The sequence below is a fragment of the Falco naumanni genome, chromosome 10, assembly GCF_017639655.2.
Source record: "Falco naumanni isolate bFalNau1 chromosome 10, bFalNau1.pat, whole genome shotgun sequence".
Lineage (NCBI taxonomy): Eukaryota > Metazoa > Chordata > Aves > Falconiformes > Falconidae > Falco > Falco naumanni.
Window position 1 is genome coordinate 2,127,390 of NC_054063.1, and position 13,672 is coordinate 2,141,061.

The following is a 13,672-nucleotide window of genomic DNA, read 5'->3' on the forward strand; positions in this document are numbered from 1 at the left end:
TTTAAGAAAGTGTCCAAGACTGTTGGGTTAAATGCAACAACCCCGACCCCCCCCCCCCCCCAAAAAAAAAAAAAAAAAAAAAAGACATACCTCTTAACAGCAGGCACCCGAATTAGCACTACTGAGAGGCCTTACACACATTTTGGTGTCTTCACAAATGCTGGTCTTTGCCTATGCCTAGTGTGAACCATTAAAGCTCAGTCATTTGTATCAGATCACTTTCATTAAAGACAACCTGACTACTGAGGAAATTTTCATGCATCGCTTGCGAAGTCTGGACAATTTGCATTAGTACTCTCAAACAGAGCTGACTTCTTTCTCGGCCCCTGAACAGACGCACACTGACATGTGGCAATGAGAATCACCTTTATGACTACAGGCTCAGCTGCTCATTCAATGCATACACACTATTTATTGCTTATACAGCACATGTCAAGTACTGGCTCAATTAATAACATTTCACCTTGAGCACAAATACATTTTTCATGTATGCATGTATCTAAACAAAGTTATTATCCACATGCACGCAGACAAACAGCAAGTGCCAACCACTCTCACACACTTACCTTCAATTTACACTCAGAAGGTCATACGCTGTGTTGTTTTACCCAGAGGAAATCAGACAGATGAACGTTGAATGTACTACATTTTTTAGGTACTGGGTCCAAGGGGCTGGGCTCTCCAAGAGAAGCAGAGAGCAGAGCTCAGAATCACAGCAAATGAGGCGCAGGTGTCATGGCTCACAGCAGCCACTCCTGGTTGGGGGTTTGGGCGAGGGCAATAGCCACCACCTGACAGCAGAGATAATCCAACTACCTCAACGACAGGGGCAAACCAAAATTCTCTGCTGCATTTACTACTTGCCTTTGGATTTAAGCTACAAAACAGGAAGGGTGTTTTGCAAAGAATACTTTAAACATAAACTCAACTCACGCAGAAGTACAGCTCCTCCTGCACACTACAGGTGATAATATAACACCATGGAACTAGAGACTGTGTTATAACATGGTCAAACAAGAATGCAGAATAAATGTGGGTAGGCCCTAAGCATGAGGTCCTTCACTTTGCAAGCTCATTGTTTTCTTCTTAGAGCTTTTGGAGACCATCGTTAGCAATTCTGGGGACCCTAACTGTGAATACTGCTAGGGACATAAAAAGATCATACAAGTTTACGAACATTTCTGGAAACATAAGAGGGAGAAGCACCTGTAGAAGATGCACACACCTGTTGCCATGCTGCTGCTAAATCCCATTGCCCTGTGTTACCCTCCAGCCCAGTGCATCCTCTGCCTTTCAGAGCTGCAAATGATACACAGATAGTTCCCAGTTCAGGGTTTCCAGTGTTACAGGAACCAAATTCTGCAGCACTTGTGATTCTCCTCATCTTTTGGTCTTTGTCAGCTTCTCCACTCCCCTCATGCTTCTCCTCCCTCCCCTTTGGCTTCAGCAGACCAATAAATCTCCTGAAGACATCCAAACCACTGTCTTCTTCCCAGATAAGAGTGTATTCTGTATGAATAACATGCCTGATATTGAAGCGATTGTGCTCCTGTCCCCCTTCGCCCCTCTGACACGTGTGTGTGTCCCTCCTGCTGCACCCTGCCCGCACAACATGGCTGCCCAGGGGCTGCCAGCCGGGGCACAGCCGCCACAGCTGTATCGGGCACTGTCCTGCAGCTGGTGTGTCCTTGCCAGCCCCCTGCCAGCCTGCCCGCAGAGCTGCAAGGCTGTGCCAGCACCTCCCATGCGGAGCCCCGCAGGCCGGCGTGCCAGGCTGCGGGAGGTGTCGCAGGCCGCAGCCACTGCCACCATGCCCCTGACAGGCGATGGCCCCAGCGCTCCCAGGCCCTGTCCCCACTCCCCAGCACCACCACCCAGCACCCTGCCCAGCCTCAGGCGCAGCGGGGGTGGGATGGCAGCAGCTCTGTGAGGCCCTGCAGATGGAGGGAGGCCCCGGCCCCCCCCCCGCCCTTGCCTCACAGCCACGGCTGGGTTGGCCCCACAGAACCTTCCAGATGGTGCCACCCACCTGGGGACAGCGCTGCCCCAGCCCACCGCCCTGCACTCCTGCAGGCCCACCTGCTCCTCACCGCCCCCTCCAGCGGGCTACCCCCGGAGCTGCCCCTGCCGCCCGCTGCCTGCCCCGGGTCAGCGCTGCTGGGCGCTGCTGGCTGCGGGCTGAGGCGGGTGCTGCTGGTGGCGGCTGGGCATGGGAGTGTGGGGCAGGGGCTGAGTGCCTGTGGAGGCTGCTGGGGGCCTGGGCCAGGGCCTGCGCCTGCCGTGGGCCTGCCCTGTGCCTGGGCCTGCCCTGTGCCTGGGCCTGCTCTGGGCCTGGGCCTGCCCTGTGCCTGGGCCTGCCGTGGGCCTGGGCCTGCCCTGCGCCTAGGCCTGCCCTGGGCCTGGGCCTGCCGTGGGCCTGGGCCAGCCAGGCCACAAGGGGAAGTGCCCACGCAGGCCTGGGTGCCCCTCTAGCCCACAGTGGCCAGAGCTCTGAGCCTCCCGGGCAGCAGCCAGCCCAAAGCTGGGAACCCACTGCCCCGGGGGGCCCCACAGACTGACTGGCCCCCCATAAACCCCCACCCAGCGCAGGCCGGGACCTACCTGAGGAGCTTTGTCAAATGTGTGTGACAGTTTCAGGCGGGCGGAGGAATCCTTCCTATGCTAAACCCGGAGGCACCACGAGCAGCTCAGGCTACAGAAAAGGTCACAGGCAGCAAAGGTTTGTGTCGGTACCGCCGTTTCCATCCAGCTCCCATCCGTAATGTGGGTTAATTCACACGTTACAGCAGACAAGTGGCCCTGTGGGGCCAAGCGGCCCTCGCAGACAGGGCGGGTGTCTGTGCAGCGAGGAGATGGTGGCAATTCCACGGCCAGGAGGACGCTGCCCCATGTGCCCATCATCCTCGACTCTGTCGGCGCAGGAAGGCGCGAAATGCTACTTACGGGCCTGGCGCTGGCCAGAAGTTTGTTTTCATGGACATAAACAGGACACTCCACAGCTCGTATCTTTACTGAATGAATTTATTGGTTTTTGAACTAAAGTTGCTCACAGTTATTTAACAAGGGATACATCAGATTTTTTTGTCCATTTTAAACCATTAAATAATGTCAGTTTGTGTCTGTATATGTGTGTGTGCGCGCGTGTGTGTCTTCAAAGTACAAAATAGGAAGGATAACAAGAGGTATTGCTTTCATTTATTCTTATATCTTGTGTAAGTAATCCCCTTCCTGCTTGTACCACATGGGTTTTGCTGATATAGGTATTTTTAAATTATTATTATTATTTTGTATTGAAATCCCAGCCTTTTGTAGAGGTACAATGTAACAGAAGCATCAAAATCTATACACAAGGGAAGAGAAAAGAGGGAAAAGAAGGACGGGGGTGATGGGAGGGGAGCTTGGGGGAGAAGTAGAGAGAGGGAGGAGGCAGGAAAGACAACGAAAGCAAAAGAGACTAATTTACAGCAATGTCATGCAATTAAAACTGCCCCCCTCTCCTGCACCCTTGCCTCCCCCCCTCCCCAGCCATCACCCCCTGGTGTCTGACATGCACACAGCAATACGAGAGAGAAAAGTTTAAGAATAGGGAAAATAAATAAATAAATAAAACAAGAAAAGAAAATAAATCCCTCCCATTTGGGGGAATGGGGAAACGGGGCAAAAGTCAAAGGTCTTTGCCCCAGTTGTGTCTTTTAAAAATTCTTTTTAATCTTCAAACCTATGTACAAGTAAAACTGGTCCAAGAAGGGGAAAATGATTAAAAAAACCCAACAACGACAGCAACAACAAAAAAGAACTCATCCAACATTATCATTAAAAAAAAATAAATCTTGCGATACAACATACACCCATAGGAACCCAACGAGCAGCAATCGAAGGTCATAAAAGAGCTGAACACTAATGCTAAGCCTACATTCTTAAAATCTCAGTCAAGAAGTACTTCTCACTGTGTTTTGTCTTCCACGCGTAAAACCACGTTTTTTTTGTTTGTTAAACCTTTGAACTTGGGCCAGAATAAGTTACACTTGGTCACATAACTCTTGAGGAGGGGGAAAAAAGGCGGCAAGTCTTCTTTCTCAAAGTCACAAGATGAACGCTTACAAGGTTTCTGTGTCTTTTTCCCCCCTCCTCCCCAAAATAAATAAGAATCAATGTTGCCTCTACACAGTTATTAAACAGAAGATATATCTAACAGCTTATTTTTTTTAAATATATATATGTATATATAAATAACCAAGACCTAATAACTGAAACACAAAAAAAAGGTCCCCATCCACCCAAGCCCACCCTCCTCCCCCTCAAAAAAAAAAACAAAAAACAAAACAAACCAAAACCAAAACAGAAACAAAACAAAAACTTTATAAAAATATCTTGCAGTAATTTTTAAAGTTTACAGTAGCTTTGTGATTAAGTCTCCCATTGCCCTGACTCCACCTTGTCTTGCTCTGATGAACTAAGTGCCAGTGATTTGCACACACACACACACAGGAAATAAAACTCAAGGTAAGTCTCTTTACTTCCTCCTCTTCTTCTTTTTTTTTCTTTTTTTTTCTTTTTTTTCTTTTTTTTTAAGAAAAAAATCACCCAAGCCAACAAATGAAACTGGTAACTTAAAAGAAATAATAATACTGATATCAATGCAGCACTAGCAACACAACAATTGCCTCTAAATGCAGGGTGTGGTGGAGGATCCAGCTGGTCGAAGAAGGTCCCAGCACGGTGGCACAGTGGCAGGGAGTTGACAGGTGGGGAGGAAGGTGTCGAAGGAGGAGCAGCAGTAGCAGCAGTGGCAACTGTGCCTGGTGGCGGGAGAGACAGTCCTTGGCAGAGTCTTGTCCCTCTTCTTTGCTACCAGAAGTTGCCTTTTCCCTAAGTTTTAATGTTTTGTTTGTATGTGTTTATTCATTGAACCCCCTCTCCCTCCTAAGTTTACTCCTTTCCCCTTCCAGCAGGTCAAAAAGCAAAATGATACAGTATAAAAAAAACAACCGTTTTGTATATAGATGTATGTACGTATGCATATTTATATATAAATATACACACATATATACATGTATATATAAAAAAAGGGGGCAAAAGAAAAGGAAAAGGTGGTGGGGAGAAAAAGAAGGTTAAGAAAATCCCGTAATGAAGCTCCCCAATATTGTCTTGGTTCAACGCTTAGTTTTGAGTTGCTCCTGGCTGGTTTCTGATGAGAACGCGCTCTGGATTCATGAAACACTGCGCTCCCGCTACACCCGTCTCCTGCCCCGCACCCTCCCGCTCCGGGCTGAGAGTTCACCTGCGTGGACAGAAGTTGCCAAGGGTAAAGGTTTCACTCCAACAATTTGCAACCTCCTTTCAGCCCAGACTCTGCAATCCCATAACTGAGCAGATCTCTCTTGTGGAGCACCAAAAAAGAAAGAGGGGGATGGGGCAGGGAAAGGCGTGCACTGGGGAGGTGTCTGGGGAGAAGTGGGGGAGAAACCCACTTCCTGAAGGGAGAGGGGAGGCTGGGAACCTCAAACAGGACTGGTCCTTGGACAGTCTACATCGGTTGCCTTCCGTCAACAAGTGTCCGCAGAGCACAGAAGGTGAAGCCGTGGCTGACATGTTAACTTTTCGGGATAATTCCTGGTAGCAGAGCGGAAACAAGTGGTGTCGTCAGAAACACAGAGAGAGCATGAACAGAACAAGAAACAAAACAAAAGAAAACAAAAAATAATAATAATAATAATAATAATAAAAAACCCAAAAAATCAGGAAGGAGGAAAAAAGCAAAACATTCAAAAAAAGGGAGGAAAAAAAAAACCAATTGAAAAAACCACAACCCAAGATCTGGTGAACTGGGTTTGTCATCTGTGCTACCTTTTCTTTTCTTTCTTTTCTTTTCATTCTTTCATTTGTTTGTTTTTGTGTTTGTTTCTGAGATATATATTATATATCATATATAAATATATATATGTATATATATACAGTCATTCCTTCATACAAAATTTGTCTATAGACAGTTTTGTACTGTTGTGGCAAGGTATATACATCCTTCTAGTTTAGAGGCTAGCTTGCTAAGGAATATTCTTTCATTCTTTCTTGCTTTTTTTTTTTTTTTTCCTAAGTTATTTAATTTTTTAATGTGTTTATTTAAGGTTGGTCTTGTAGGCCGACTGATGAGACCATCTTTGCCTTGTCTTTGCCAGCAGGGTACTTATTGTCTCCTCTAGACCCATAGTCATTAGAACCGGAATCGCTCCGCTTGCTGTTTGCGCTATGCTTGGTTGGCGTGCCGGGGGGATGGCTCACCTGCCCGTTCTTCTCGTCTGAAAAAAGTTGTTTAATTACGTCAAAGAAGTTACTCAATGGGCTGCCTGGGTACACAAAACAGAGGAGACAAAAAAAGAAAGAAAGAAAGAAAGAAAGAAAGAAAGAAAAAAAAAAAAAACGAGAGGGAAAGAGAGAGAAAAAGAGGAGAGAAAGAGAGAGAACAAACAAACAAATGAACAATGGGGTTTTTAACGAGAAGAACATGATGAGGAGATCCAGAGCCACGTGCGTGGGGGTGTGTGGGGGATGAAGACAATGAGCAGGAAGAGGAAGAGTGTTTAGGATGGGAGACCTACAGAAATAAAGAGGCTGGGACCAGAAAGCATCTAAGGAAAGGTCCTGGGCTTCTCCTGAGCGGGGAGCACTGCTGTCTCACCTGGCAGGAGGACACAGTATGCTGTGGCTGAAATAGGCCAGTCTATTACTTGGAGTCACTTGGCCACTCCACGCTGAAACGTCAGTGAATGTAATGCTGGATACAGGCAAATCCCATCTTACTGCTGCTGTTACAAACACGGGGCATTTCTACGTCATCGCCAATTGATGCTTTGCTAGACAGCCTTGCTAAGCTCTCTGGCTACACTGGGCATCAGGCTTTCTTTGCTTGCATTTCCTTTCTTTCTGAGCTATCTCCTTGCTCACCTTCCAGTCACCAAGCCTGAAGCACCTGAGTGCTCCAAGGGAAAGAGCATTTGAAAAATAAGCTACGGCTGACGTATTTCCACCTGCGTGTACGGTTGTGGCTTGTACTTGGAAGCTTCTAAGCACCTTCAGATCCTTCTTACGAGAGGTACCTGGAAATGAAGATGCTGAATGCACGGTGGAAGCAGGCTGTGACGCATCTAGCTATTCCGGGACCTGCCAGCGTCAAGAACTACTTCCCCACTGTCCTGAATTCACGTTCTTTCTACGATACAGCCTCCGTGACTCTGACACCCACTGCGGCAGAGCTGGAGGTGCAGGGCTGCCTGCCGGCAGAGCAGGGCTCCCATGACGCCAGCCATCCAGCAGGCTGGGTGCTGGGCTAACACAACCTCTCATGCCGTTTGCCCCGCCGGCAGCAGGGCTGTGTGCTGTTCAGCTCGTCCGGCCAGGGGACGTGTGGAAGGTCACACCGAGGAAAGGCTCTGGGGTGCTACCGAGGGAAAGGGACCAGCTACTCCTGGAAAGGGAGCCTTTGGGGGGCATTTCTCGTCCCTTTTAATTTTCTTGAACTGCGGGATTAATCCTGATCAGACATAGGAGCGGTCACACTGAATTCTCTGAACACAGATATAGAAGGTGTTTTTTATCTAACACAGACCACGGAGGCGATGCCTGTGTGTAAGCATTACAACCGCACGATGCTTTTCTCAATATTATGACTGTTGGCTCCATTGTTCTAACAAATCCAAATTATTTATATCTCACCTAAGTAATTTCATTCTCCACCTCCCAGAAAGGAACAGGCCCCTTGTATCTGCCTTCCAACACTGTGGCATGCTGCGTAGAGTGGAACCTTTTGTCCCCAAGATGGGAACATTCTGTTGGGAGCAAAGGGCTTTCTTCATAGCAGAGATTGCCACTTAGCCCCAGCTGGTGGCACGGGTGGCTTGGCAATACCGTGTTTCCCTTCACTTTCATTACAAACAGAAGCAAACAAGTTACTGCAGCAGGGAAGCACCTTCTATGCACGGTAACTTGTCTGAGGAGCTTGTTGAGCGCTTGCTTATTCTCCAACGGAAAACGCTAGACAGACATCAACTGGCTTTTATACAAAGGAAGAGGAAATACGTAGGATTTGTGCCCTGCAACACTGAATGTGTCACTCTTTGTTTTTCCAGCCCCACGCTGATCAGGTAGTTGCACCTTTCTCTGCGTGTGAAGAGGCACCGAGAAAAATCAGACAGCTGGCATATACAGCGAAGGATCTCAATCTTATCAATTTAATTCATTCCTTGTCTTCCTCTACTTGCTGCTGTGTGGTTAACTTCCTGCTGGCCCTGGTTCTGCCTGTGCATTCAGTTACACCAGTGCCACAAGAAATGGCTGTCAGCTTCTGGAAGGGCATCATTCAGCTGACTGACACCTTAGAGACGGGCCCAAACAGCCAGGCAAAGCACATGTCTCAGTTTCTGGCCAGGAAGAGAACGGCTGTCAAACTCTCAATCGCTTTGGGGTCAGACCCGCATGAGCTCCACCTGCTTCCTTCCACCCGCATGCAAATGCTTTGGAAGGGGGATAGCTGTTCCACAGCTATGCCTTCTATATCCAAGCTTTCCCCAAGCCTCCCTGAAACTGTTTTAGGTTTGTGGGCGCATGCTCTGCTCAGACTCATTCCTGCTTCTTTTAGGCGGATACTCTTTTTTTTCAGTGAAAAGAAAGAAAAAAAGAAAGCAAACACTCAGCCTTGAATGCAGGAATGTGGGCGGATCTGGTTCTTATGTGGCTTTGGACCCCTCATCTTCATAAGCAAATGGAGTCAGCAGAGAGAATGAAAAAAGAGCACTGAAAAAAATGCTGGAGAGGGAAAGACTGCTAGGTTGGGAGAAGAGGGGAGAGGAATATCTCTAGTTATTCAGCTGAGCAGTTTATTCAACAAGCTTAGAGGGAAAGAAGAGGGCAGAGTAAGCAGGGCTCTGCAGGAATCAGGGAGGCTTTTTGTTTTCATGTAGACAGGAACAGCAGACAAAAGTACAACTTGCAAGAATGGCGCAATAAAACATTTAAAAAAATATATTTATATATCTTGTATTTGCTGAGTCCTGATACAGGATTTTTAACCATCCTATTAAAATATGCAGCCCCTGTTTCATCCACCGTTTCTCCTCCCCATGCCCTACTGGCTTTCAAGTGCCTGGAGATTTATTGCAGCAAAAGTATTTAACAGTCTGCTTTTCTTTGCCCGTATCACCACTGGATTCCTTACAATCAGCATTTTCAGTTAAAATTTTAATGGGAGGTAAGAAATCCTTGGGGATGTTTAAAGAGAGCTACTGAAAAATAAAATAGGCCATTTCACTAACCCTTTCCTTCCTTTGCCTTTTGTAGTACCTGGTCTTGTAATTAAATACTAGGTAATAATGCTCTCCTACCCTGCAGTCAGGGAAGAACTGATCCTACACCAAGCAATACAGACCATCACTGCACTGAGGCTGCCCACGTGACAGCTAGTTAGCCCACTCTCTTGGGCTGGCCTAGATGCTGGTCCTTGGATAGACAAAGAGTCCTCACATTTTTCTCTGGAGATACATGGGTCAGCTACGTTGGAAGCATGAAAATGGTGTGTGGTGTTGCTTCTCTTAGTTCTCAGTTCCCTTTGGGCTTACACGTCCAGTAAAACAAGACTTGAAAATGAAGGTGATGATGGATTAGAAGAGCTTTTTCAGCAACCTTCCGCTCCTAGCATTCAGTGCAGTATGTGTCATAGGCTCTTACACCTGGAAGTCCACCTGGGAGCCTCAAAAAGGCTGCCTCTCTCATTTCGGGAAGTGACATGACATCCCATTTCCTCTGGACAGGGATGAAGTTTTGGCTCACTGATTCTTCGAAACTTCTCTGGTGTTTCATGCATCTGTAACTAAGGTCTTCTTTCCCCTTGAGAGCAAATGTTCATCAACACAGAGCAAAGAAGGCGTGAAGGGTAGCAAGGGTGAGAAACCGTGAGAAGGATCAGAGACAGGAGGGGAGATTCAGGGCATTGGGTTTACATCTATTAGGAGGCGATGGATATGTGCATTTTTGAGTTAGACCGAGGAGCTGTAATGCTGCAAGACGGGGAAGGGGAATGGGTTTGAAAACAAGCACTGAAGCTTATGAAAGGGTCATGTATTGAAGGGATGCTAGAGAGAGAGATTAGGGAGGGGGTGCGGGGGTGCGGCACCTGTGGGTAGCACTGTCACGGCCAGCTATCACAGAAGAAGTCAAAACTGTGAATGCATTTGGATACAACAGGCACTAAAAGGAAGAAGCCAGGCTGGAAACAGACACCAAAATGTAAAAGGAAGCCGGGCAGGTGGCTTGTATCAACCCTCACAGTCCTCAGCGTTTCATCTGCTGTTCTTAGGAGGTCTGTCCTGACACTGACCTAGCCCCAGTGCTGTCTCGGTTTGAGAAGCTAAGTGGAAGTGGAGCACCCAGGGAAAAGAGGAAAGAGAAGATGAGGTGATTCACTCCAGGCCCCAGAAGTGACACCAGGAAAGGATGCACCTTGCAAAAATCTGCCCTGACCTTGCAAAGACCCGCAGAGTCCTCCACGGCAAATGACGGGAGGTGGTGAACAAGCAGCTTCAGGACAAGCCTGGAGGCTTCAGTCCCTGATTAGAGCCTGCTGTTTTTAAGACAGTCAGAAAAGGACTTGATCCTCTTTTCTTTGAAACAAATAGCAACATTCCCATTGACTTAATGGAAGCAAACCCTGAGGCACTTCCTTCTCCTGTGAAACCACCTCTCTCGAGTCTATGTATTTTTAATGCACTAATCTTTGTGGTGCTGAACACAAAGCTGCACAAAACAAATATGCCATCTGTGAGATTATCATCTTGCCTTTCCTTTCTGTATAGCCGGAGAAATTTTGAGTTTCTGCATTTTTAGCTTAGGCTTTGGGAGAAAGTGACTGGGGAAAGATGGGTCTCCACTGGAAACAGGCACTCTTTGTCAGCCTGACTTCCCCTGTGCCTTCCCTTGTTGCTTTCACATCCTTCCTGACTGTCTTCTGCCCGCCTCTGCTGCTGAGGTTTTCCTCCTGTACTCACTCCTTTCTCTTTACCCCTCGTCTTTTTCATCCCTAGCTTGCTCTGTATTCCAATAGTAGCTGTGGTTTCAGTGAATCGTGTAACAAAAATCCAACTCTGTTCACAGGGAGCATGGAAACACTCTCTTGACGGGAGATCATCCATTCCCTTTCACACCCATTTTACTACTTTGACAGAGTTCTAGCCCTCCCTGTGAGGACCAGGAAATTTTTGCCTGTTTGTTTGGTTCCTGTTGGCAGAGTCCCTTCTGCCTTTGAAAACAGAATACTTAAAATACACAACGCACTCCAAGAGTATATGCTGTGAAAGGCATGACAGAAAAAATTGGCCCGTTCCTCTTTGTTTAGTTGTAATATCACGTAGGGGTCTTCCTCTAGACTATGGAGCCCCCAGCCTAGGCATTGTACAAACACAGATCAGAGAGGTGCCTCAACAAGCTCACCGACTGCTGAAGAAGGCTACAGAAATATTTTTTTGTTTCTAACGGCTGGAGGAAGACCCCTGCAGAAGACTGCAGAGTGACAGAAAGGCCATTGCAATGCCTTGCTGGAGGCCACCACACAGAACCTCCTCCTGGTCTGTGAACCCATCCTAGGCCACCTGAAGTGAGCTGAACAAACTGCAGAAATGCCAGGATGGGTACCTGTCTAAAAATATAGGAAGTCACAAAGTGTTTCAAGACACACAGATGTGGTTTTTACCAGAAACATAAACTGTCACGACAGACTGACCGGAACAAGTTTTCCCATTTATGTTTCCCCCCCCGTTAGTAACCTAATGGGACAGTTCTGATTTGATTTCAGTTCAGGACTAGAAAATGGAGACGGCCAGTCCCCAGAACAACTCCAGTTTTAGCAGGACACCTGAGCTGCACCTGGGAAAGGTGACGTCCAAAGGTAACACCGGAGGAGCTTATGTTCCAGAGTCCTTGGACTCTGCCAGTGAAAGTGCCGACTGGGACCAGTGTTTGCAGGCACAGACTGCTGGTAGGAACTACTCAGATTATCACACACTGTCAGCACAGGCAGAAGGTGGGAACTTTCAATCACTACATACCCGGGCAGATCTGAACCAACCTGACATCCGAATGCACCATGACCCATCCTTGTTCTCACTCCCCTAAAACGCCCCATCTCCTTTGCAGGAGGGTGGCCCAATATTCATGGCTAGCCAGATGCATCCAGAAGGCCATTCTGCCTCCACCTTGTACTTTTTCTCTCTCTCATACCAGCACAGAGAAGCTGAGGTCAGTTCAGCCTCCCCTGTCACAGCCAGCGTAACTGAGACAGGGAGCTCTGGGGTAATGACTCAGGGAACGGTGCACACAGGCAGCAAAGACGCAGACAGCCGAGGCGTTATTTCCTTGCTGCTGCCTTCTCAGAGCTAAGGCATGAGCGATGAATCGGGAAAGAAACGTGTCCCTCGCTGGCGAAAGCTCTGCCCGATCCAGCACCACCACGTAAAGTTCAGCGAAGGAGACTCGGTGACGGAGCAGGGACCATACATAGTTCGGACAGCTGGTGGCACTGAAGGAGCAGGCAAGGACTGTGGTGGGATGAAGAGATGCCAGATTCCGTTGGAATCACGCTGTTCTGGCAAATTGGCTGGTAAAGGACTCGGCCCAAGAATTCGTTGTATCTCCCTGTCCTTTGACAAAGATCTGCCTGCGCAAGTGTGTGCTGAGAGGGGAAGCTGGCGACCTACACTCGTAAAGCCACAGCAGACGACAGTATTCTGCTACCCATTCTCTCAGAGGCTACTGCTTGCTTCATTCTGATTTTTTGTCTTTAAAAATGTCAGAAATCTATTGGCACTTCATAGTATGATTTTTTCCTTTCCTGCCAGATGGATGTTCAAGTATTATCTTACGGGTTTTAAGTTCTCTGACCTGTTCCAAAGGAGAGAAATGACCTGTGTCTGCGGGTGAAATGTTGCCTCCTCATTTCCTCTGAATCAATCCCTTCAAACTCTGACTCAATCTTCCAGGGGAGGTCATCTCAAATTTAGCTTAGCACAGCAAGCAAATATTCACATACAGTATCCTGAAGCACTGCCTGCTATAAATAAAGTACTGTGATCCTAATTAAAAAAGATATCTGTGTTTTCTGTATTAAATATTATTACAGAGAAAGAGGGAAAGATCTTGTATTGGGCAGCACAAATCTAGCCATAGCTGCCCAAACAGGCTCTGACATGTACCAAATAGCTCAGTACATCTGGATTCATCTTCAGTGCCAAGTTGCCATTTTTGTTGCTACCTTCTTCTACAGTGCAAGAACTTCAGTCATGAACCGGAAAAGAAATGTCTCCCCAACATAACACTAGAATGAAGACGCATGATGACAGCGTGGGGGCAGCCATCCATCCATTTGGACCACCTAGGATACTAGTGGAATGGGCAAGGATAACTGGGAAACCTGGCTTGAGCTCAGGAAAATCTGACTTCTCTTACTTACCATGATCTACCCGTTATGAATGAATACGTGACCTTTCAGGTGGGTCTTCTTTCTTTAATCTCTCATTTGGGTCATAATTTAGACAGAAGAATCAGCCATGCTCAGAAAGACGAGCAGCCAGCACATTTTTCAGAAATGCTAATAAAACCCCCCTGTTCTGACCACTTCACAGTGCAACAGTGC

General features: G+C 47.4%; 1 protein-coding gene across 19 annotated transcripts in view; it reads right to left on the reverse strand.

Annotated features, from left to right (window-relative positions):
- Positions 1-5,146: 5,146 nt before the first annotated feature.
- Positions 5,147-13,672, reverse strand: part of BRSK2 (BR serine/threonine kinase 2) — a 314,590-nt gene continuing 306,064 nt past the window's right edge. For 6 of the 19 annotated variants that reach the window (XM_040608957.1, XM_040608946.1, XM_040608956.1 and 3 more), the window contains 2 exons: positions 6,280-6,344; positions 5,147-5,613 (listed from right to left, as the gene is read on the reverse strand). In XM_040608957.1, coding sequence (XP_040464891.1) covers positions 5,341-5,613; positions 6,280-6,344 — 338 coding nt within the window. In that variant the 3' untranslated portion in view covers positions 5,147-5,340. Of the gene's footprint in view, positions 5,614-6,073; positions 6,345-13,672 lie in introns of those variants that run through there. The other 13 variants (XM_040608961.1, XM_040608960.1, XM_040608953.1 and 10 more) reach the window with 4 other exon arrangements.